The sequence below is a fragment of the Vicugna pacos genome, chromosome 18, assembly GCF_048564905.1.
Source record: "Vicugna pacos chromosome 18, VicPac4, whole genome shotgun sequence".
In the NCBI taxonomy this organism is placed as follows: domain Eukaryota; kingdom Metazoa; phylum Chordata; class Mammalia; order Artiodactyla; family Camelidae; genus Vicugna; species Vicugna pacos.
In genome coordinates this window covers 21,794,652-21,820,325 of record NC_133004.1, presented here as the reverse complement: position 1 = coordinate 21,820,325, position 25,674 = coordinate 21,794,652, and the positions used below count along the sequence as shown (strand labels likewise).

The following is a 25,674-nucleotide window of genomic DNA, read 5'->3' as shown; positions in this document are numbered from 1 at the left end:
TCTTTTAAAGTCAGGTAAAATAAAGCCCCTTGTTTTGAAGATTTTTTTTCCCCAATATAAAAAAATTTTTTCTGTCAAAACAATAATACACTTTTGTCTTAGTGATTGAAATGTGTGTTTCCAGCTGGTTCTGTTAAGCCCAAGGGTCTGTGGAGCGGGTAACAGTGAGATGTGGGGAGCATATCCTGGAGCACGTGGCCTCTGTAGCCTTGATATTTGGGCTCTGGGTAAGGCTTTGTCTGCAAGAATGGATTTAAAGAATTGGTGAACAAGAGAACATAGATAAAACATTCTCTGACATAAATTGTAGCAATGTTTTCCTAGGTCAGTCTCCCAAGGCAATAGAAATAAAAGTAAAAATAAAATGGGACCTATTCAAACTTACAAGCTTTTGCACAGCAAAGGAAACCATAAATAAAATGAAAAGACAACCTATGGACTGGAAGAAAATATTTGCAAATGATACATGCAATTGACAAGGGCTTAATTTCCAGAATAGACAAACAGCTCATACAACCCAATAACAAACAAATGATGCCCAATCAAAAAATGAGCAGAAGACCTAAATAGCCGTTTCTCCAGAGAAGACATATAGATGGCCAGTAGGCACTTGAAAAGATGCTCAACACTGCTAATTATCAAGAAATGCAAACCAAAACTACAATGAGGTATTATTACCTGCACTCCAGTGTTCATAGCAGCCCCATTTACAGTAGCCAAGACAAGGAGGCAACCTAAACGTCCATCGACAGATGACTAGATAAAGAAATTGTATCTATGTGTGCGTGTGCGCACGCGCACACACACACAATGGAATACTACTCAGCCATTAAAAAGAATGAAATAATACCATTTGCAGCAACATGGATGGATCTAGAGATTATCATACTAAATGAAGTAAGACAAAAAAAATCATATCACTTTTATATGGAATTTTAAAAAAATGATACAAATGAACATATTTACAAAACAGAAACATACTCACAGGCATAGAAAACAAATTTATGGTTACCAAAGGGGATGGGGGAGGGATAAATTAGGAGTTTGGGATTAGCAGATACAAACTACTATATATAAAATAGATGAACAACAAGGTGCTAATGTGTAGCACAGGAAACTGCGTTCAATATTTTGTAATAACCTATAAGGAAAAAGAATATGAAAAAGATCATGTATAATTTTAAATATATATTATATATAACTGAATCACTATGCTGTACACCAGAAACTAACAACCTTGTAAATCAACTAAGCTTTGATTAAAAAAGAAAAAAAAATTGGTGAACATCAGTTGTAAAACACAGGCCTCCCACTTTGCTATCCCTGGGTGCTATTGCAAAGGCCATGGTGGCCCAACAGATTCTGTTCAGCAGTGTTACTATTTTTGGTTTGTGTTTGTGTTTGTCTTGGAATGTCATTTTGCTTGCTAGAAGTGAATCTCTAGAAAAACATTTTATTTGGTAAATATGCTCATGATTTTAATTCAGTGGATCAAAACCCTTATGTTTAAAAAAATTACATTAAAAAACATCTTTTATTAAATAATTATTTTAATACTATTTTTACTTTGCCTTTGTAATAATTTGATCACACTTGAAAATATTAATTACAATTTCAGGTAGTAAAATCAGAGGAAGATCAGAGGTTCTTTTTCAATTCCAATTTCTATTAGAAATGATTTTACTGTTGCTTTCTACTGCTGTTTTACTTTAAGATAAAGCTACCAGATAAGACCGGCATTCAGAATTTGGGGGATCCACTAAACTGAGATTGTTTTGTCTTTAAGGATTATTTTGACATTGTGAAGAATCCCATGGACCTTTCCACCATCAAGCGGAAGCTGGATACAGGGCAGTACCAGGAACCCTGGCAGTATGTGGACGATGTCTGGCTCATGTTCAACAACGCCTGGCTCTATAATCGGAAGACATCCCGGGTCTACAAGTTCTGCAGTAAACTCGCAGAGGTCTTTGAGCAAGAAATTGACCCTGTTATGCAGTCCCTTGGATATTGCTGTGGACGCAAGGTACAGTTGAAAGTTTTTCTAGAAAATAAACTGCCCTTGTTAATCCAGCCAAAAAGAATTTTATGATGATATGAGAGACTCAATATTTTGGCCACACTTGTGTACTGAGAAGTACCCAGGTGGGTGCTGGTCTTTTGTAAACCAGTTGATTGTCTGAAGCTAGAGGTACTTATGGGGGAAGATCTTGGGTTAAGCATTTCTGGCTATGTCCATTCCTCTATCTGTAGTAAATGTCTCTTAGACGCTAATTCTGTCCCATTGTAGCCCCCCAAAAAAGTCTAAATAGCTATGAAAATTGTTAAGACTATCCAGTGTACTAATAAAAAGAATTTACTAGCTAAAGCTAACACTCCATATTGGACTAGACCATTACATGACAGTAAGTGGAGTACATTTTTAGTATTTTCTCCTTTGTTTTTGCAGTATGAGTTTTCCCCTCAGACTTTGTGCTGCTACGGGAAGCAGCTGTGTACAATTCCTCGCGATGCTGCATACTACAGCTATCAGAACAGGTGAGCACTGAGCAATTTCTTGAATTACAGGACAGAAGGAAGGTCTTAGGGCAAGTTATGCTCATCTGATGACAGCCTGGGTACGTTATTTCTTTCCTGAAGTTTCAGTGAAAAGAGCTGAAATTTCATTGCTTCTCAGTATTCAGATAGGCCTATGGTCTCTTAACTTAAAAGCAGGCTTTTATAGTATAAAATTTTAAGTTCAAAACTGCTTGCTGCAGTGCTTGGATCAGGTACATGTATCAAGCCAAAATGTGCCAAACCAATATGAGAAACTCTGGAGTTAAGAGTAACTCTAATAAAGGTTGACATCCTTTTTTAAAATTAATAAAGTTGAAGCATTATATTTTACCAATCAGTGTATAAATATTTGCCTAGCTAATTTGGCCTGGACAGTCTGATAGAAAGACTTGTGTTAGTGCTAATTCATTAAAAAAAAAAAATTCAGGCCAGACTTTTTAACTGGTAGTACAATACAGAATGAAATTAGTGTTTTTGTTGAGTTTAAGATCAATTTTCCTATCATGAGATAGTGTTTTCGGGGTTTTGTGAGTGGTAGGTATAATTGAGAAATATTTGCTATTCTTTTGAAATGTGGAGATGTCTTAAGAATAGATTCCATGTCTTGAATAGAAGGAGAATGAAAATAATTTTTGTTATAGGTGATTCCCCCATGTAAGTACAACTTCCTGGTTTGGGGGTTGTTTTGAAAATTAAGCTACTTTGTATCCATTGCTTTAGTGGCCACATGTTGCTGTAGCATGGAGGGCATCTTGCCCTGAAACACAGGCTGTAATTCTTTGTCAGATTCAATTACATTGCCTCCATTTTGTGAATCAGCAATTAAATTCTTTATGTGACCAAGGTGGAGCTTCATGCCTATTCTGTGTCCTCAGGTTCAAGTATTAAATATCACCATTTAGAGTTTGGTGTTTTGATTATTTTGATCTTATGTTTGCTTGGAGTAATTATATATGTCCTTATATTTCAAAGAAGTTAAGTACAGGGCTTTTTATTTGTTCAAAGGTACATGCACAGGCATGAATAATTTGAAATTTTGCAATTATTTTTTTCCAGCTATGTTTTTTAAATTATTTTAGTTTTTTAAAAATGTCTAACCATATTCAAGATAATTGACAGCTCCCATCAAAATCCTATTTTAAAAAAAAAAGAACTGTTGACCTATGAATAAATTAAGATTTCCAAGCCTTATTCAGCTCACTTATCCTAGTGAAATGCTGGTTCGAGGGGAAAGATGGGTGTCCCCAGAAAGAACCTCTGTTGGAAGTACAGCCAGCACAACCGTCCTGCTGAAGATATTTTAACATTTGGAATTTAATTTCTATCTTGGCTTGCCCTTGTAGCAATAAAAGCATTTTAAATCTGAAAGTTTGAAATGGTACCATAGCCCTTTTGTAATGGAGGCCTTCCTATAGTGACAAGTGTTGTTCTGGAGGTTCTGGCCCCTCCGTTTACACACCCCATAACATACCAAGCTTAACCTTCTTATCCAACAAATGGGCATGGTAACAACTTCCCTGATAGCCTTAGTTATCAGCCTCCAAAGAGATAATGAATAGGATTTCACTTTGGAAACTGTTATGTGCCAAGCAAAATAAAGTTACGAACTTTTAAGAGAATAGGCTAAAACTAACTATACCCTGAAAAATGCCCCCACTGCTGAGTGCCCCAGTTTGCGTTTAGAAGGAAGAGCAGACAGTGGGTTGCTTGTCACCATATCTTAAGTTTGAGGGCTTTTCATTGTTGATTTCACTGTTTCTGGGTCCTTTGGGACCCTGCCTTTGCCGATTGGCACAGATTTTAGCCATGCGTAAGTTGAGAGCAGTTAAAGTTCAGTGGAGTCGAGGGCATGAGCATGCTACTGCTGCCCCTCGGAGGAGGTTGTTGACGGAGTGCAAACATGGGATTGTTTTGAAAGTTCCGAAATGTCCAATTTTATTTCTATAGAGGACTTAATTTTTATTGAACAAAAATAATGTGTTTTCCTTAAGAGTAGAACCATGAATAAAGGCATTCTCTTTTACTCGTAATACATTTTAAGAGTGTAAGCATGCTGCTCCTCAGCTGAGTATCACAAGGTGTGCCTCCTAGAATACTGACCTCAAAGAGATAACCGCCTTGTGAGTCTAGGAAAGCAGTGGTCTAATTCACGATGGACATTTTAAGTGCTTACATTCTTAATCTCAACTTTGACTATTGATGGACACTGTGGTGTTCTTTTGAATAACTTATGGCACTTATAGTCCTAAACTGTTTGGGCACTTAGAATAGGCAATTCTACAGACCGTTTAAACAAGTGAATCTAATACATAAACTAGTGTATGGTTACATTTTTCACTTGTTTCCATACTTTGACATTTTGAAAGTAAGTCATGTTGGGGAAACTGTTCTATAGATTTTTCCATATATTGTCTATAGATAAGATAGGTATTATCTATAGACATTTGAATTCTTTGTATATACTGATATGGTACTTAACAACAATCTGCATTTGAAAATTTACTCCATACATTACCTTTACAGATAAACTGTGCAGTTACATTGTATTAACCTTAGGTACCCAGATGTACATCATCATCAGATTATGTGAAGTACTTCTCCTTTACAATTCCATATTCATCATGCTGCTTCCTTCACACAAGGCAGAAGGTCATCCAGAGTCTTTAGGTTGAAAAGTAAATCTCTGAACCGTTATGTATTTCCAGGGTGAATAAAGTTTGGACTCGATTGTAAGATAGGGACAGCCCAGCATTAGCATCTGTCACCCACTGATTGCCAGGGTGGTTTCAACCTGCTTGACCAGATGGGTGGCTGCACCCCTCCTGTGGGCTGTCGTCACCTCAGTAAGGTGCTGCAGGGAGGCCCGGGCGCCTTCTTCTCCCTTTACACCTGAACACGTTTCATTCTCCACCGTCTCTGGCATTGATTGCTCTGAACAGACACTGGAGCGTGCTCACTGTGTGTCCCTCCCAGTTTCTGACCCTGGGGTTCTTGGGGACAGGAGTTATACACAGAGAGCGCAGGTTCCCGTGGCCACTCTGAGGGCTGCTGTTGGGCCATCAGTGCTTTGCTCTGGGCCAGCTTCCTCCAGTGGAACGTGGTGGGTTTGTGATTCTTGTTTCCCAGGTGTTGCTGGGCTCGATGTCCTGCTTGAATAAAAACTAAGAATTTGTCCAAGATTTTTAAAACTATTGTGTAATTATCATGGCAATTTCATTTCAAAATGTATTCGGTAGTCCTCTTTGAGCTAGCCCACAGTGGCTGTCCTATCATAATGAATTGGACCATTCCATCCCAAGTTCCATTTTTAAAAGGGAAGCAATTTGGCATTGAGGAGCTATCTTTTTTGCATATTGTTCTGGTTAACACTTAATTGGTTTATAGTTTATGTACTTTTCTTTCTTGCCAATGATGATCATGCCCTCCTGCACGTGGAAGTTCTACTACATGATTTCAAGGCTCCATAAGAATATTTACAAAATAGTGAATGGTCAGAATATTACTATAGTTCATTCAGAGAAAAATGATACATATTTTAAAAAAAAAACAGCAGTGTTAATCTGTTCCTGGTCAGTTTTTAATCTTGGCAGACTTTGTTGATTGAATTAATCCTAAATATACTGGTCCCAGCAAGAAGCTTTTATTAATTCAGTTGCTACCCACAGTGGCTCTGTCATGTTCTTCATCAACAATCTGAAAAATTGAATAAGCTTGAGATGTGTGCATGCTCTGAAGTTATATGCTTTTGATTCACTGTGTGTGTTTAGTCAGTGAAATACAGCCGACAAAATGCTCAAGTGTGCTTAATTAAGATTAGAATTAGAACCTGTGGGGGCCTATTTTAGTGTTAATGAAGACGTTCTGGCCAGGCAGTGGCCTGAATCCCAGTCCTTTATAGCTGTGTGCGTGCGTGTGTGTGTGTATGACTGCTGCATCTCCTTCTGCCTGTGTGGTTCAGTGTGACGGTCCAAGTCTCGTCACAGTGTCTTTAACACTAATCCTCTTGGCATCTCGTAGACGTAGTTTTGAGCGCTAAAACCGCATTCCATTGTGCTGCCGCCGCTGCCTTGCACTCATCCTTTTTGCTTGTGTAGTTCGCCTCATTCAGCTCGTTTACTTCTGCAGTATTCTCGTGTGCCCATCTTGTTTTATGCAGCATCAGCCTACATTTTTGTTGATTTCTCATTTGTGTCCTTTCCAAACATTTAATAGTTCTTATTTTAATTGTTCTTGTTTAATAGCTTGAGCCCAGGCTCTATATAATCAGAAATTGGGGTGATGGATAATTTCTCAAATGCAGATTGTGCTGTTAAGATTAACTTCCTAAATTTGCTTAACTTGGATTGTCACCAAGTCAGAGCAATCACTATCTCAGATTGATGAATGATTGGTCCCAGTACCAAAAAGTTTAAATCAAAGCTTAGAATTGAATTTTAAAAGTCTTTAAGATTGTTCGTGGATTTACATATATTGTATTGTTTATACAATATATCACAATTTTTTCTCTGTATATTCTTACTGATAAATGGCTGGAAAGTCTTTGACCCCGATTGCATTTCTGTTAAATGTTTGTCTAGAATATGGATTTGGTTTCATTTCTATTGTAACCCAGTTAACTAAGTGATTAACATGAGAAAAATGACAGAAGAAAATTAAAAACAATTCTGGGTGCTCAACATTTTCATACCTTTAAAGATCTGGCTTAATAACAGAAATAAAATCTGTGAATCGCTGTCAAGCATAAATTTACTGTTTCAAAAAATAAAGCTATTACAGTTTAAATTGCTTTTTTAAGATATTTTGTCAGACTGTTTTATTCAGAGTAAATTTTTTCCATCTCAAACCCTGGAGTTATATTTGATTTTTCTCTAAGTAAATAAAATTCAAACTCTAAAATTTAGGCTCCTTGCAATTCTAGTATTAACAACTCCTTGAAAACATTTGCATCTTGGAGCTGGACGAGCCCACTATTAGTCATGATGGCCTGTGATGTGTGCAGTGAGACCGGATGCTAATCAATGCTTTGCCTTGGCTTTCTGCTCTGTGTTGTCTTGGTGTTTGCGTCTTACCTTTATGTCTGTGCTATTTGTTCCCTCCCCTGTTCTCTAATCCTGCCCTTCCCCACCTACCCCTGTTCCTTTCATTGTCCTCACTGACCCATCAATCAACCAACAACGCCCCCCCTTCGTCGTGGTGATCTGCCCTGCTCTGATTGGTGGCTTCGTTGCTTGGGTGGCTGTGTGTTATGATGGACCAGTTCACCCAAGTATGGCCTTCTTGCTGACAGGTATCATTTCTGTGAGAAGTGTTTCACAGAGATCCAGGGGGAGAATGTTACCCTGGGTGACGACCCTTCACAACCCCAGACGTAAGTACCATCCTGTCATTTTGTTCGGAGATGACTCTTAATTGCTGTTTTCCTCCTGTCTATGATTAAAAGGGGAGCACCACTGCCGTTTTGACGTTTGTGTGGTGTGTTTTTTCATACTCACTGTACCCAAACTGACACTTCAAAGTGTGGCTGTTGTAGCTGAGTCCCAGAGCCACACCCACTCTCCCCTCCATACCGAGCATCTAGACACCGCGGTGCTCTGGCACCCGCGCAGCTCACCAGTCCCTCTTGACCTTGCTCTGTCTCTTGTTTTAAAACACTTGCTTTTTCCTAGTGGCTGTCAACTTACATTGGGGGAAATTATAAATTTTCAGATACACCTCTTCACAGAACTGGTGGGAACAGGAACAAGTCTTGTGTACACACCTTGTCCGTAGCATTTGGTTGGTTGATCTTCCACTGAAACCTCTGTCCTTTAAGTTGTGGAGTTAACAGAACCCAGATGGTGAGACCCAGCGAGCAAGCGTATCTTCTTCCTTGTTGGAAGCTGGACTCTTGCTCATTAGCTCCAGTGTGGACAGGCATGAATGTTAGTTCATTCATTCCTTCACTGAGTTCACCATTTCCTCCCCGAAGCTTACTACCTTTGAGTAGGCTGATGGCCAGAATGTGGCAGGAAAAAAACAAGTCCACAAGTTCAGTGAATTGAAGCGTTTACATGCGTGGGATACCCAAAAACCTGCCAGCCACCACAGCTGCCTAGGACTGCCAGTATTTTGTGGTTCTTTATTTTCTCCTGACTCTGCCATGATTCCTGCCACTCTGGGAAGTCTACTGGTGTGACTGTCCCCCCTAGAGGCAGGAAAGGCTTCCCACCGAAGCAGTTTCCAGCAGGCACAGACGGTTACTCTGCAACTCAAGTTTACTTTCTTCAAATGCAGAACAAACCATAGCCGCCTGTAAGACATTCAGACCAAAACGACAAAATTTTTCATATTTGGTTTATTTTTCTATCCCATGTCATCTTAATTCTTTGATCCAATTATGTGACTAATAATTGGATTGTATAATTCTATGATTCAAACAATTCACATATACACTGATCATTAACAAAGGAACAGTAGAAAAGAAATACTTAGCTCTTTAAGAATAAGTGAAATAGCCCCAAGTACATGCTGCCTTGTGTTGGTGAGGGAATTGTAATGAGAAGAATTGGTTACACCAGTGTTGGTCAGATTCAGTAGCCGTTACATGTAGATTTGATTGAAAATTGATTTGAATCGCAACATAATTTTTCCATCATATTTTGACTGACCTTAATTAAATCTTATAAGTGCTGATGATAGTTTGGAGGAAGTAAGATAGAGAAAAATAAATGGTAGTGCTTTTGTAGAATTACATTTTATGCCATCATTACCTCCACTGAGATTTCAGCTGACCATTTATTTTTTATGTGAAGAATTAGTTACAAAATAATACCCCAGAGACCCTATAGTTTATACTCAACAGATAAATTTAATTAACGTTTTTCCTTTTTTTTTTCCTGCTGAAAAAATAAGGACAATTTCAAAGGATCAGTTTGAAAAGAAGAAAAATGATACCTTGGATCCTGAACCGTGAGTATACAGCTATTTCTGAATTTTAGGATTTTAGTTTCATATCAGGAAAGTTCCTCCTTATGATTGGGTTATGGGAGAAGACATTGTAAATAAATATATTACCTTGAGTGGAATTCTTTGTATGAAGTTATTTCAGATATGGATTCTGTTTAGACTCTCACAAAATATATATGTCTCTATAGCATGGTATGCATGTACTGAATGTTAATAAAGATCAGATCAGGTGGATGTTTGGGTTGTATTAGAGCCTCTCTGATGGCCTGGTCACTGGTGTCTTTAAGAAGCTGTTTTGTGAGACTCTTTAGACACCAGAGGTAGGACTGTTTGGTGGCAGGGTGCTAGTATCACTTAGAGGGACATTTGAGAAAGAAAACTCCTAGAAACTACTTTTTAAAAATAATGGGAAGCCTAGTGCTACATGTTCTTGCCACCATATTTTCAAAGGTTGTTGTCAAATATTTTCCTTCCAGTGAGAATACTGTGTGTGCAGAGTTCGCTTTGTAATAGCTTCTAAAGAGGCCTCAGAGCTCTTTTCATGTGGTGGCCCTGCTCAGGTCCCTAACTCTGAGTCCTGAGGGCACCCCAGTCACTGTGGGGAGCGCCTTTCCAGGGCCGCGTGGGGTGTCTGGGAAATGTGACTGTGGTGCATCCAGAGCTGAGCAACAGGTCCTCACCTTCTGTGGCCCAATGTCCCAGCTCCAAGGGGGCCATCGCTGCAGTGGAAGACACAAGGGCTGTTGGGGCTGACTCAATCTCCCTGCCTGCAGTTCCCTGGGCGGGACGGGGTGGGGCAGGGGCATGTTGATTCCTTAGCAAAGTGCCTGGTGTGTGAGGAGGCTGCTCACACACGTCTTGTCAGTGACCAGGGGATTGTTTGTCCTGATCGGCCACCTCCCTGCTCACAATGTGTCCTCACCCACAGTTTTTCAGTTTCTCAACGACTTATATTCACTTTTCAATTTGAAAATATATTACTTTGAAGTAGTAAGTGCCAGGCAGTGGGGAATACATGGATGAATAAAGGGGGCTTGGCCCTTCGGCTGTTCATCTTCTTCTAGTAGGAGAGACAGAGAGATGGTATCATAGACAGCAGGAGGCAGTAAGGTGGTCCAGAGGGAGGGGCCCCAGTTCAGGCAGAGTGACATCCCGGAGAAAGTGACATTCATCTGGAAGCAGGTGTAGGGGGTGGGCAGAGCATTCTAGACACAAAGAAGTGACACAGGTCACTGGGCAACACTGCAGGTAAGCTCGAGTGGTGGGCAGGTAGGGAGCATGGATGGAGCCCCACGGGACGAAGAGGCAGAGGGTGCTGGGTGAAGGGCCACATACGCCCTTCCCTGGCATGGAGATTTCCTCCTGTGTGAGCTGCGGAGGTTTGCAAGGACATTGTGGGTTTCTGTTATGGAAGGATCACTCTGGATCTGGAAGATGGATTCACTAGGAGAGGAGGAAGCATTGCTCCCCAGTAGGGAAATCAGGTGGAGACTTAGAGCAGCAGCTCAGGGAGGAAGGGGAAGCAGACCTCAAGGAGGGTCTTCTGGTAGAAGAGGCCACGCCAGGAGGTGGGTGAGGAGGAGGCCAGACTTGGTGTTGGCTGAGGTGCAGAAGTGCGTGAGCGAGAAGCACAGGGTCGGAGCCGGCCCCGTGGTTAGACAGAGGCAGGAGGAGGGAGGCTGAATTCAAAATCGATAGAATCGGGTCTAGAACATGTGTATTTTTTTGACCTTCCTCTTCCCTAACATAGGGAAGAGTTGAGAATGGTCTGTCTTCAGAGGGGACACGGAAACTAAGGGAGTTACTGCCTACTGAGCTTTCAAATTCTTGACCCAGGGGTTGAGCTCAGCTGCTAAGATTTCAGAGAAGGAGCTGGTTGGGGGTGACACGGCCCTTGAAGAAGGAGCGAAGGTTCAGAACAGCCACTGTATAGTGTAGGCGGGGTGGTGGCAAAGGGCAGGACTACTGGGGAACTGGAGGGCAGCAGGTGAGGGCTGCTGCTGTTCTGCACGCTTTTTTCCTCCAGCAGAGCAGGAACAGAGAAGCTGGGTTGGGCTCCAGGTGTGGTTGAAGGGTTGCTCAGCAAGGGCAGTGGGAAGTTCGGGGTCAGGGACTCGACTGACAGCAATGAGTGCGTGCATCTGCTTGTGGGGCTCAGCTTCCTCAGATAGGAAGAGCCTGGACCTGGGACAGTTTGGAGAAATGTCGTACTTTCTCGTCCCTTCCGTCTTCCATGAGGTGTAAGTTGTGGTGGCGGTAGGGGAATGGCTGAAGAAATAGAAGGTTTTGACCTTCAAGCATGTTGGCGATTAAGATTCCTAGGTGAGGTGACAGGGCCCAGGCGAACCACAGTGGAAGCTGCACAGTGTGGTGCATCCCAGTCTCGCTAGTGTTTGCTGGAATAAAGACCATCATTTACCAGTTGGCTTGGTCCCCACCCTTGTAACTGATGCAGAGCAGATGTTTCCTGTGCCTAGGCTTACGGACACACGTGTTTGTAACACTGACAGTATTGTTCTCTGTTATTCAAGTTTGTTAAGGTATGTGCAGTCACCTACAGCAAATGCTCGTCTTGAAAATGTGTGGTAATATCTGATACTGACCCGTAAACTGTGCCTTTATCATAGCAATTTTTAGAAGTAAATTTTCATTTCTGACTGCAAAGATTGAGAGAAGAGAGGAATGAGGCACTTGTACAGAGAAGGGGAGAAAACCAGCTTTTCCTGTTGGAAGTATCATATACTGATGCATTTTTAGAACACGGCTCAGTCAGTCAGCAGATGCTTTAATGCTGCAGATTCTCAAAGTCATCAAGGGGACGAGGTGCGAGTGTGGCTCAGGGACTCCGCGTGTGGCTCCCCATGTGTTACAGCACGCTCTCTCTGTCTTATAGTTTCGTTGACTGCAAGGAGTGTGGCCGGAAGATGCATCAGATCTGTGTTCTCCACTATGATATCATTTGGCCTTCAGGGTGAGTGATTTCCTGGTGATTTCCTGTGATGTGGGGAAGGGAGAGCATCCTGCACAGAGCAGAGGGGAGGGTGCCGGCTGCTGCTGCGTTTCATTCATTGTTGTCAGCAGGAATCCGGCAATTAGATCGATGGCAGTTGGTTCTAAATTTAAGTCTTAAGTGTTTGCCCGCTTTAGGAATTGTGGAATCAAAGCAGTCTGCCTCTTCACTTTTGTATAATGATGAGATTTAAATTGCCAACAAAGTACTTGAGTGCTGCATTTCACTGGTTTGGCAACATATACTGTTTTATATAATCTGATCACACCCATTATTTTTTTTTGCAGCTTTGTGTGCGACAACTGCTTGAAAAAAACTGGCAGGACTCGAAAAGAAAACAAATTCAGTGCTAAGAGTAAGTTGTGGAAGGATTTCTGTTTTGTAGTCTGTACGTTTTAGAAACGTGTGAATTTTCCCAGTCCTCCTTTGTTTCTAACACATGGCTTTGGAGCTCACTTGCCTCAGGTTTTCATCTGTAAGTTTGTTTTCTAATACTTCGCATTTTTCTTGTCTTACCCTTGAAGAGAATCATTTGCCTGAATCTGTGTGTGAAAGTCAGCTTTATGATCAGTCTGTGTCTCAGATGAAAACTTAGAAAGCTTGGGCATATAGTGAACTCTGTAAATTCTGAGAGAGAAGATTTTTCAACAGATCCTTCTCAAGTAGCTTAGAAATAAGACATGCTCCCAGTATACATGCACGCATGTGTCCTGTGTGACCAGTGCACTCAGCCCTGAGCACATGGTGGGGCAGCCGTCGTGAGGAGTGGCCCTCTGGGGCCCACTGGGAACCGGCCAGCCGCGCCCAGGACTGGCAGGAGCCGGGTCTGCACAGAGGCTTGCTGGGCATGTCACTGCAGCGCTGAGAGCGGCTGCTGGTGTCTGTGTAGAGCAGGGTGAGTACCCTCTTGCTATAGAAGTAACTTTTCATAGGTAGTATGGACGTTTTTAGAGATGACACACTTTTCAGAAGTGTACGGTATGTCATCGTTGTCAGCTTGGCACTGAGACCACCTTCACGGTGTTCACGGCTGTCCTGCTGAGCTGACAGCAAACCTGAATGAAACAAGCCCCCGCGGCAGTGCCGTACAGCTCGCTGGCCCAGGGCTCCCTCTGCGCCCCCTCTTCTCCAGCAAGACGGTGACTAGCGCACTGCAGAGGGGTTCCCAGCAAGAGGTAGGCTGTTTGAGGAGCTGGAGTGCAAGAGAGATGGAATGTAGGGAGAGATCCCCAGGCAGAAGGAGGAAAGGTGGCAGGCAAGGAGGAGAGACCCCTCTGAAGGCTTTCAAGTCAATGTTAATTCAAGTTCTAACACTGTCACTACCAAAATCCAGTTACCCTATCACTTAAACTCACTATTGTAAAACCTTCTGAAATATTAATGAATTCACTGATGTAGTATTTCTCTTTAGATCAGTTTCTAAACTGACATTCGGGCCAGATAAGTCTTTATTGTGGGGGGTGTCCTGTGCTTTGTAGAATTCTAGCATTCCAGGAAGGGAGGCCACCTTATGAGGGAACAGAACTTGCTCAGCGGCATGAGGGGGAGCACATGGGGATGAGAATGTGAGGATTTTTTTCATGGGCTGAGTTGATTAGATGGGTCAATTGTAAGTCCCTTACACCTAATTCTGTATTTCTCAGGATGGTTATCTCAGCTGTGGGGAGTGTGAAGTAAGAAGGGGTCCAGGGCATGAATGGCACAGCTGAGTAAAGTGTACATCTGTGTCAGAGTGTGACAGATCGTAAACTTCACCTCACTTTTATAGTTTTGCAAGTTTTCATTTTTCTATGGGGTTTTTATTTAATTGCCATTGTAAGTTTTTTTTAAGTATTTTATTTAGGTATAACTTAAATACGGAAGTAACTCCACCATCGGTATGCTTATTGCAGAGGAACTAAGTTTAGAAAGTTAGTCTAAATTTTGCAAATACCTTATAACCTCAGTAAGGAATCTTCTAAAATCCTATCATCTATAAATATTCAGTGTTAACCTGTCACAGTTTTCCCATCTAATCTTTTTTCCCGTACACAAGTTTTTTATGTTATGACTGTATGTGTACTTCCATGCTGTGTAACTGGTGTCACAGTGGCCACGTGCAGAGTGGCGGGCTGGAGTAGCCCACCAGGAACGATGCTGGGCGGGTCTGGGTACTGGGACGGTGTTCCTAGTCTCCCAGGATCAGAACACTGGCCGTCTGCTTGCTTAGCCATCTCAGACTGCAGGACGACTCTCCTCGGAGCTCGGTGGGAGGAGGCATTTGTGCCGTCCTGTCCTGGAAGAAAAGCAGTGGCAGGCTCCCCACCAGAGGAATTCCTCGCGTGTGGGTTCCAGCCTCAGGACCCAGCTGTGACCCCAGGCAGCCATGTGGGCACAGCTGGGACCAGATCTCAGGCTCACCAGGGCCTGGGTACAGGGCAGGAGGCAGGGTGGACATGGTGTGACTTTCCCATGCCTGCTCCTCTGCTTTAACCGAGAGCTCCTCTATTTTCAGCTTTCATCTTTGTGGCTCTTCTGCCCCTTACATTTAGAAACAGATGGAAATATTTGAGCATTTGACGGCAGTTCTCACTGTGTGGAATGCCTGAGCTTCCAGGCCCCACCTTTCTCCTGTAAAACGTCCTTTATGGGACAGACTAGATCCCTTCTGTGTCTGGAGAATGTTACTCCTAAAAATAGCGGACCGCACTGAGAGAAAAAGGTGGATTCTGTGGCTTCAGCACCTTCTCCACAGCCTTTCCACAGCCCTGTCACCTCCTTGTTCTGGGCTTTCCAGGACTGCAGACCACACGATTGGGAAACCACTTAGAAGACCGAGTGAACAAGTTTTTGCGGCGACAGAATCATCCTGAAGCCGGGGAGGTCTTTGTCCGCGTGGTGGCCAGCTCAGACAAGACGGTGGAGGTCAAGCCAGGGATGAAGTCACGGTTCGTGTGCAGACATTAGTCCAGTGGGCCCCCCACCTGCTTACTCAAAGCCCTGCTTTCTGGCAAGGCTGCAGAGTTTGCACAATTTGAACGCTTTGCATCACTTAGTGTGTAGCCAGCCCTTCTTTCAGTCTCCCAAATTCATCAGGGGAGGTGGAATTCCTGGCCAGGTGGAACTGTCTCAGAGAATGGGTTCGCAGCTCCAAGCTGCGCAGGCCAGTGGAGGAGCTCTGGGCCAGCAGTCAGAAGAGGCTGCCGCGCCTCCGCGCCTCCGCACTGAGCAGGTTTAAAGGAGCAGGGCTCCTCCGTCAAGCACTGTGTAAACAGTGATGTGCGCAAACATCAGGCTCTTTTATTTCAGGTTTGTGGATTCAGGGGAAATGTCTGAATCTTTCCCATATCGAACCAAAGCACTCTTTGCCTTTGAGGAAATTGACGGAGTGGATGTGTGCTTCTTTGGGATGCACGTCCAGGAGTATGGCTCTGACTGCCCCCCTCCAAACACAAGGTAATCCTCCACTCTTTTCGGGTGTGTGTCATGTGCTGCGCTGTGTTACAGCGGCCGCGGCTCTAACTGTCTTGGAGGACTGCTTAACCAACCAAACTAGTTAGTTTAGTTTTCCACTCAGACGGTGGGAAGTGAAGAGTTTTGATGACTATTCTTAGCGTGTTGTCTGTTGTGTGTTCACGTGGGTTCAGGGCCTGCTCTTGCTGTTGTCCGTGTCTTACTTGGAGCAGGTAAACCTGCAGAGGGTGGGGTGGAGACTGCTTTGTGGGCCCAGGCATTCTTTGATGCACCTGTAAAAATGAAGTTTCTCTGCCAAGAGTTACTTCACATCAGTCAGAATCCAGGTGAGGGAGGTGCAAGGGGCTGTTCTGAGCTTGCTCTGATCTCTCCATAGTTCTCCGTGGTGAGTGACAGCATTGTTTCTTAGTTCAGGGATGAATTGAATTTCTCTTGATTGATCTGCAGTAGTAGTGGTTGGTGATGGGAGATCCTGTTTGTGGCCAGTGTAAATGCTATCAAAACAGAGCTTATTTCTGGAGCTTTTTTTTGAAGCCTGATGTTTGGTTTCAAGTTTAGGGGATAACCTGAGCTTTCGATTAATTTCTCTCCTGCCCCGTCCCCAGGCGTGTGTACATATCTTATCTGGACAGTATTCATTTTTTCCGACCCCGATGTCTCCGAACAGCCGTTTACCATGAGATCCTTATTGGATATTTAGAGTATGTGAAGAAATTGGGGTGAGTTTGATTCAAATTATTCAGAACTAATAAAAACTCCATTTTTAATTTTCACCGTATATTTACTTTGTGAAATAACAGAAGTATTGTTTAAGGTTTTATGTGTTTTCATTTTAATATCCTTAGATGGATTCAGAGGTCTCTATCCAGAGCCCCCCTTTCCAGATGCTCTTTTGTGTCACGATGGTCTAGGGTCCCCAGCACAGCGTGTGTGTTTTCCTTGCCTTCTGTGTTCTTTTCCACTCCAGTATATTGTTTTTAACTTTACTGAGGTGTATTTTATGTACCATAAAATTCACTTATTTTAGGTGCACATTTCAATGATTTTTAGTAACTTTGCCAAGTGATGCCACCATTACCATAAATCAGTTTCAGACCGTTGTCATCCCTCCAGTGAGAATACTGTGCCCATTTGCTGTTCATCCTTGTTCAACCCCTATCCCCAGTGACTACTAATCCACTTGTCTCTGTAAATTTGCCTTTACTGGACAGTTCATGTGAATACAATCCTACCAGATGTGGTCTCTTGTGTCCAACTTCTTTTTCTATCTCTTTTTTTATGTCCTAGATCATATTTCTTTCCCAAATTTGAAAAAGAGGTATTTGATTAAAGTGTCTTGAACAGAATGAATGAGATCTATTCTGACTTTAACACGTTAGAGAGAAATACTGAGCTGCCTTTCCAGTGTGCAAGAGAAAGTACGTAGGAAGTTCATTGCACCCATCCCTGGTGTAAGCCCCCGATACACTGCTGAGGCGCCATCTTCTCAGGCTCTCTCTTGTGCCACAGGTTCCCTTGCAGTCTCGGCCGCTACCTGATGTGCCCACTCAAAAGGGTGGTCTCTTGGCCAGTGTCCAGGCTGTGATTGCACACTCTAGAGACTGGGCTTCACCCTCACCACCTGCTCCTTCACACTAGTTTGGAACCTCATTAGCCTATTACACATTCGGCCAGAAGTGCTTTGTAATTCCCTTGTTTTTCTTTAAATTTATTTCCGTGCTTGCTTTGATCCCTGTTCCTCAGCTGTGACTCCTTGAAGGCAGGGACGACTTCACGCACTGCCTCGGTCTGAGTTGTGTGTGTGTCTTGCAGGTATGTAACAGGGCACATCTGGGCCTGTCCCCCAAGTGAGGGAGACGACTACATCTTCCACTGCCACCCCCCTGATCAGAAAATCCCGAAGCCGAAGCGCCTGCAGGAGTGGTACAAGAAGATGTTGGACAAGGCCTTCGCCGAGCGGATCATCCATGACTACAAGGTGCCCGCGCGGAGTGGGGGCGGGGGGCTCCATCACCACCACTCCCACGTCCTGCTCACACGTGGTAGATTTGCGTTCACTTAGGATTGAAAGGCAGAAATTTAAAAATTTAGGAAGTGTAAACTAAGAAGCATCGTACCTGCCATTGTCCATTGAGACTTTCGGTCGGCAGTCTGGAGGCAGTTCTGTTACGTGGCCTGTGACGCCGGGCACCACAGGAGTGGGTGGTCCCATCCCGGAGTCGCGGCCCCCAGGCCCCTCGGCTCACCGCTGTGCTTGTTCACCCTCCAGGACATTTTCAAACAAGCAACTGAAGATAGGCTTACCAGCGCCAAGGAGCTGCCCTATTTTGAGGGTGACTTCTGGCCCAACGTGCTGGAGGAGAGCATTAAGGAGCTGGAGCAGGAGGAAGAGGAGAGGAAGAAGGAGGAGAGCACTGCGGCCAGTGAAACCACGGAGGTGAGGCTGGGCCTGGGCGCGCGTGCTGAAGGGAGGGAGCGCGGGCTTCTCAGTGCACAGGACGTGGCTCCTTTGTCTATGGTGGTGTTTTCATACATGACCTCATCTTGTCACTGCCTACACACTGGGTGTGGGGTGAGCTGGAGGCAAGTCACCTGCTAGAAGGGTGTCATGGTCAGGGACCAGTCACGTCACCTGGAAAACTACTTGAGGAGGAGACCCTTGTTTGCCAGGCCTCGTCGCAGACTCCCCCACCCCTGCCGTGTACAGGCGCCGTCCTCAGTGGTGCAGTGGGGAACTGAGGAAAACCCCATCCCTGCCCTCACGGGGTGTACGTTCTAGTAAGAGAAACAAGAAAATGAATGCATGGGTGGTCCTCTCTGAGAGGATCTAGGAGCCTGGAAGAAAAGACGCATGGGGAAGTGGCATCTGAGCAAAGATGGACTGGTGAGGGAACCCAGAAGATCCAGGGGAAGAGCTTCCAGCAGGAAGAGGAGGACATAAGAGTCTGAGTTGGGAGCGAGTGTCCTGTGTTTCCGGTGTTCAGTGATGGTGGTTTAGTTGGATTTGTAGCTGCATGAGGTGATGAGAAGGACGTGTTGTGTTTTGAGAGTAACAGCCCCAGAACTTTGTGGCATGTGAGGAAAATCCTGTTGAAGTCTGCCTGCTGGGTCTGGGGCCTGAGACCTGAATCAGTGTTCCCGCCTCTCCCTGGGGGTCAGGCAGAGGGGAGAGCAGCAGGGAGAAAAAGTCAAGAATTGCCTGCAGGTGTGTGGATCTTGAGATGCCTGTTAACAGCTGTGCAGGCTTGGGACCCTCGGAGGAGAGCTTTGGGCCGGGCACGGAGCCAGGGGTCTGGAGCTGAATGTCTGCCTGACTGCTTCGTGCCAAGCAGAGTGCGCTTTGGAGTGTGTCCTTTTTGCTAGAGAGCATCCCTAACCCCTTCCAGAAGGGAGAAAACGTGGATGAGGATGTGACAAGTACTCGTGGGCACTGAGGAGAGCTCGTGGGCTGTGGTCATCATTCTCTGCCTGACTTTTGCTGGGCCTCCCTGGAGGTGGGACCTGTCATCCCCCGGAGCGTGGGGTGGTAGAGGGCTGGAGATGCCGCTCCTCCGGGCTGGAGCTGACCTAGAAGAGTGGGCCGGATTTCAGTGGAAACTCGGAGTGCCTGCGGGAGAGAGACAACAGCCAATTTGTGAACCCAGGTCCCTCTGGGTGTCAGCCACCGCCAGGCACCTTGGGAGGCGGTCTGAGTCAGCTCCTGTGTCCGGGGCTCATGGAGGGTGGTGGGAGCAGAGAGTGCCCTGCCAGCTGAGCTCCCGCAGGGAGGGGCTCTGAGGGGGCTGCCGCCAGCCATGTGACCGTCAAGGAGGAGTACCTGCTTCTGACCAGTAGAAGATGTGGAATAAAGAGAAATGGCTTCCACCCCCTCAGCTGTTAACCCCAACTAGTGTCATATGTGTGTTCTTCCCTCTTGAGGTAACATGGTGTGTGGCTGGGGTGGCACAGGCAGCATTTGCTTTATGTCTCTGTCACCGTGGTGCCTCTTTAGCAGCAATGTTTCCAGGTGCTCAGGTCAGGGCCTGCTCGGGTCTCCTGCCTCAGGCCTGGCTTCCTGGAGCCCCCACAGCCGGGAGCTGGTGGCCTCGCTGCCAGGCAAGGAGGAGGACACGGTGTGGGGCTGACAGCCTTGAGTCTTGTTGCAGGGCAGCCAGGGCGACAGCAAGAATGCCAAGAAAAAGAACAACAAGAAAACCAATAAGAATAAGAGCAGCATCAGCCGAGCCAACAAGAAGAAGCCCACCATGCCCAACGTGTCCAACGACCTGTCCCAGAAGCTCTACGCCACCATGGAGAAGCACAAAGAGGTAGCAGCCAGGGCGGGGGGCGGGGAAGGCCTGGCGGCTCTGTGGTACCCACCGTGGGCCTGGTGGGAGAGCCCCCCCGGGAGGCAGAGCTGGCTGTCCAGGCAGCACCACTTGGCTTGTCACCAACTCACCTCAGCCCCAGGGCAGCAGGAGTCAGGTCGGCTGGGTCCTGCAGGCTGGGCCGGCTGACACGTTCCTCCTCTGCACGGGGCTGACGCCACCCCGCTCTGCTGTCCCCCAGGTCTTCTTTGTGATCCACCTCCATGCCGGACCTGTCATCAACACACTGCCCCCCATTGTCGACCCCGACCCCCTGCTCAGCTGTGACCTCATGGATGGGCGGGACGCCTTCCTCACCCTGGCCAGGGACAAGCACTGGGAGTTCTCCTCCCTGCGGCGCTCCAAATGGTCCACGCTCTGCATGCTGGTGGAGCTGCACACCCAGGGCCAGGACCGCTTCGTCTACACCTGCAATGAGTGCAAGCACCATGTGGAGACGCGCTGGCACTGCACCGTGTGTGAGGTGAGCCCTGGGCACCCCCACCCTAGCGGAGCTGGCGAGGTCCATGGGCACCCTTTGTCTGTGCATTTGCGTTTCAGGTGAACTCTTAAACAGTGGCATTTTCCAGGGGAAAAATGAAGAATAATTATCTGTCCACTGGTTCTCTCAGTACCATTGGTTATGAGGTTGTGTTTTGGGGTTCATTTCCATGTTGGTTGGGTTCCCGCTGTGTTCCTGCTCTGGGGCTCATCGCCAGACCTCCAGGGCAAGAAGCAGCTGGTCTTCCCTCAGGCAGGCCGCTGGTCCTGACCGAGCTGAGCATTACACTGGGGTCTTCAAGAAGTGTCCGCAGTCCTGTCAGCACCTCACCAGGCAGGGCTGGTCTTCGGAGATGGAGGGAAGTCAGTGAGCTTCCCTGGGAGGCGTGTTTGTGCTGACCTTTCCAGGATGAGGAGATGGGTGATCACAGAGTACTTTGACATTTAATTCCCTGTGCTCGGTCAGCACTGGCTCTGTGTTGGGCCATCCACAGGCCTAATGGTGCAGGTGGGAGCACAGAGAGGGAAGAGGCACAATGGTGCTTTGGTTCCACTGGCATTCTGACTGGTTCCTCTTCTGGTGCCCTCGGGTCTAGCCTTGCAGAGAAGTTGGGGGTGCCCTGCCGTTGTCAGGCTAGGCTCCTTTGGCCAGGGGTCTTGGCCCTGTGTAAGGGCTGTGGGCTATCCCTTGCACAGAAGGGTCCCTGGCTTGGAGTGTCTCGGGCCCTCCGCCTCCCCATCCACAGGCTCTGTTCTCCCGCCCAGCCCTTGCCTTGTTGATGAGGGCACCTGAGACAGTCCCCGTAGCCACGTGCACCCAGAGCGACCTCTGCCTGGGGCAGAGTAGAGCACTTGTAGTGCCCTCGTCCTTCCCCACTGCTCTCCGCAGCCTCCTTTGGGCCTCTCATTCCCTCTTGCAGGGATTTCCACGTCCTTTCTGTGAGAAGGTCAGCGGTCCTGGTTGTAGGGCTTCATCTGCAGATCCACTGCTCTGTCAGCTCTCAGGGCAGCGTTCAGAAACCTGGGGAGGGGGCATTATGTTGCCATGGTGTGAGCCCTGGGCCTCCCTCCTGGTGGTGGCTTCTTAGCCCCAGTGTCCCCTGGCACCCCGCAGCAGCCCCAGAGAGTGGGGACTGGCCCTGGTACTTCAGCGGTCTCAGGGGCACTTAAGAGGGAAGGGGCACGGCCTCAGCCATTCCTTCACTGTCAGACTTCCTAGGCCGGGCACGGGAGCAGGACGCAGTAGGTCTAGATGCCCTTCCCAGGGAGCAGAGGAAGGATGGGAAGGGGCGCAGTGCCCACCGGCACACCTGAGAGCCTGGGGCAAACGCAGAGCCACACACGTGCACGCGTGAGCCCGTGCCCTGCGCACACACTGGGGGCCGGCTGGTGGGCGAGGCCAAGTAGATGCATCAGTGGTTTTCGGAGATTTCTGGGCTGCAGAGTGTTCCCAGGAGTTGAGGTTCTGGGGAGCAGACGTGTTTGGCATCTGTGAGTCTCCCGGGCGCAGACCCAGTGGCAGAGGCCTGGTCTGGGCCGCGTGCTGACACTGGCTTCTTCTCTTTCCTCACCCTCAGGACTATGACCTTTGCATCAACTGCTACAACACAAAGAGCCACACCCACAAGATGGTGAAGTGGGGGCTGGGCCTGGACGACGAGGGCAGCAGCCAAGGCGAGCCCCAGTCCAAGAGCCCCCAGGAGTCGCGGCGCCTGAGCATCCAGCGCTGCATCCAGTCCCTGGTGCACGCCTGCCAGTGCCGCAATGCCAACTGCTCGCTGCCGTCCTGCCAGAAGATGAAGCGGGTGGTGCAGCACACCAAGGGCTGCAAGCGCAAGACCAACGGCGGATGCCCAGTGTGCAAGCAGCTCATTGCCCTCTGCTGCTACCACGCCAAACACTGCCAAGAAAACAAGTGCCCCGTACCCTTCTGCCTCAACATCAAACACAAGCTCCGCCAGCAGCAGATCCAGCACCGCCTGCAGCAGGCCCAGCTCATGCGCCGGCGGATGGCCACCATGAACACCCGCAACGTGCCTCAGCAGAGCCTGCCTTCCCCTACCTCAGCACCGCCCGGGACCCCCACACAGCAGCCCAGCACACCCCAGACGCCGCAGCCTCCCGCCCAGCCCCAGCCCTCACCTGTCAGCATGTCACCAGCTGGCTTCCCCAACGTGGCGCGGACTCAGCCCCCCACGACGGTGTCCACCGGGAAGCCCACCAACCAGGTGCCGGCCCCGCCGCCCCCCGCCCAGCCCCCACCTGCGGCGGTGGAGGCGGCCAGGCAGATCGAGCGGGAAGCCCAGCAGCAGCAGCACCTGTACCGGGTGAACATCAACAATGGCATGCCCCCGGGGCGCACGGGCATGGTGACCCCGGTGAGCCAGATGGCCCCTGTGGGCCTGAACGTGCCCCGACCCAACCAGGTCAGTGGGCCCGTCGTGCCCAACCTGCCGCCTGGGCAGTGGCAGCAAGCGCCCATCCCCCAGCAGCAGCCAATGCCGGGCATGCCCCGTCCCGTGATGTCCATGCAGGCCCAGCCGGCTGTGGCCGGGCCACGGATGCCCAGTGTGCAGCCACCCCGGAGCATCTCGCCCGGGGCCCTGCAGGACCTGCTGCGGACCCTGAAGTCACCCAGCTCCCCACAGCAGCAGCAGCAGGTGCTCAACATCCTTAAGTCCAACCCTCAGCTGATGGCAGCTTTCATCAAACAGCGCACGGCCAAGTACGTGGCCAGCCAGCCTGGCCTGCAGCCCCAGCCCGGCCTCCAGGCCCAGCCCGGCCTGCAGCCCCAGCCCGGCCTGCACCAGCAGCCCAGCCTGCAGAACCTGAACACCATGCAAGCCGGCGGGCCTCGGCCGGGCGTGCCTCCGCAGCAGCAGGCAATGGGTGGCCTCAACCCCCAGGGCCAGGCCCTGAACATCATGAACCCGGGGCACAACCCCAGCATGGCGAGTATGAACCCACAGTACCGAGAGATGCTGCGAAGGCAGCTCCTGCAGCAGCAGCAGCAGCAGCAGCAGCAGCAGCAGCAACAGCAGCAACAGCAGCAACAGCAGCAACAGCAGCAGCAGCCACCGGGTGGCGCAGGCATGGCCGGGGGCATGGCGGGGCACAGCCAGTTCCAGCAGCCTCAAGGACCCGGAGGCTACCCGCCGGCCATGCAGCAGCAGCGGATGCAGCAGCACCTCCCCATCCAGGGCAGCTCCATGGGCCAGATGGCGGCTCAGATGGGACAGCTTGGCCAGATGGGGCAGCCGGGGCTGGGTGCAGACAGCGCCCCCAACATCCAGCAGGCCCTGCAGCAGCGGATTCTGCAGCAGCAGCAGATGAAGCAGCAGATCGGGTCCCCGGGCCAGCCGAACCCCATGAGCCCCCAGCAGCACATGCTCTCAGGACAGCCACAGGCCTCGCACCTCCCCGGCCAGCAGATGGCCACGTCCCTTAGTAGCCAGGTGCGGTCTCCGGCCCCTGTCCAGTCTCCACGGCCCCAGTCCCAGCCTCCACATTCCAGCCCGTCGCCACGGATACAGCCCCAGCCTTCACCGCACCATGTCTCACCCCAGACTGGTTCCCCCCACCCAGGACTCGCAGTCACCATGGCCAGCTCCATAGATCAGGGACACTTGGGGAACCCCGAACAGAGTGCAATGCTCCCTCAGCTGAACACCCCCAACAGGAGTGCGTTGTCCAGTGAGCTGTCCCTGGTCGGCGACACCACAGGAGATACCCTAGAAAAGTTTGTGGAGGGTTTGTAGCATTGTGAGAGCATCATTTTTTTTTTCCCTTTCATGTTCTTGGACCTTTTGTACTGAAATCCAGGCATCTAGGCTCTTTTTATTCCTAGATGGAACTGCTACTTCCAAGCCGTGGAAGGGTAGATTGCTGTTTAAAGAAACAATACAAAGAATATATTTTTTTGTTAAAAACCAGTTGATTTAAATATCTGGTCTCTCTCTCTCTCTCTCTCTTTTTGTTTTTGGTTTTGTTTTTTTTTTGTTTTTTGTTTTTTGTTTTTTTTTTTTTGGTTTTGGTTTCGTTTTGGGGGGAGGGGGGTTTTGTTTGGATTCTTTTTGTCGTCATTGCTGGTGACTCATGCCTTTTTTTAACGGGAAAAACAAGTTCATTATATTCATATTTTTTATTTGTATTTTCAAGACTTTAAACATTTATGTTTAAAAGTGAGAAGAAAAATAATATTCAGAAACTGATTCCTGAAATAATGCAAGCTTATAATGTATCCCGGTAACTTTCTGATGTTGCGGGAAGATTTTTTTCTATAGTGAACTCTGTGGGCGTTCTCCAAGTATTAACCCTGGACGATAGGAATTGGCTCCTGCGTGCACACACCACACACCCACACACATCTATCTATACATACTGGCTTAAGCCAAACTCTTGTCTTGCAGATGTAGAAATTGTTGCTTTGTTTCTCTGATAAAACTGGTTTTAGACAAAAATAGGGATGATCACTCTCTTAGACCATGCTGATGTTAATAGAGAAGAAGCATCCTTTTCTTTCTTCTATGTGAAACTTGAAATGAGGAAAAGCAATTCTAGTGTAAATCATGCAAGCGCTATAATTACTATAAATAAGAAAATTCAAGAAGATTCAATCACTGTATAGAATGGTAAAGTACCAACTCATTTCTTATATCATATTGTTAAATAAACTGTGTGCAACAGACAAAAAGGGTGGTCCTTGAATTCATGTACATGGTATTAACACTTCGTGTTCGGGGTCTTTTGTTATGAAAATGCTGTTTTCAACATTGTATTTGGACTATGCATGTGTTTTTTTTTTCTCCCATTGTATATAAAGTATCGCTTAAAATTGATATAAATTACTGAAGTTTTTAA

The 25,674-nt window shown here is 47.3% G+C and overlaps 1 protein-coding gene across 2 annotated transcripts in view; it reads left to right on the top strand.

The window, feature by feature from the left end:
* Nucleotides 1-25,674, top strand: part of CREBBP (CREB binding protein) — a 116,920-nt gene extending 91,246 nt beyond the window's left edge. Inside the window, exons 18-31 of one of the 2 annotated variants that reach the window (XM_072942584.1) lie at nt 1,787-2,026; nt 2,450-2,538; nt 7,847-7,927; nt 9,451-9,507; nt 12,398-12,475; nt 12,802-12,869; nt 15,291-15,441; nt 15,803-15,949; nt 16,573-16,686; nt 17,780-17,945; nt 18,237-18,404; nt 20,113-20,274; nt 20,516-20,797; nt 22,392-25,674. In XM_072942584.1, the coding sequence (XP_072798685.1) occupies nt 1,787-2,026; nt 2,450-2,538; nt 7,847-7,927; nt 9,451-9,507; nt 12,398-12,475; nt 12,802-12,869; nt 15,291-15,441; nt 15,803-15,949; nt 16,573-16,686; nt 17,780-17,945; nt 18,237-18,404; nt 20,113-20,274; nt 20,516-20,797; nt 22,392-24,572 (3,984 nt within the window). In that variant the 3' untranslated portion in view covers nt 24,573-25,674. Of the gene's footprint in view, nt 1-1,786; nt 2,027-2,449; nt 2,539-7,816; nt 7,928-9,450; nt 9,508-12,397; nt 12,476-12,801; nt 12,870-15,290; nt 15,442-15,802; nt 15,950-16,572; nt 16,687-17,779; nt 17,946-18,236; nt 18,405-20,112; nt 20,275-20,515; nt 20,798-22,391 lie in introns of both variants that reach the window. The other variant, XM_072942582.1, reaches the window with a different exon arrangement.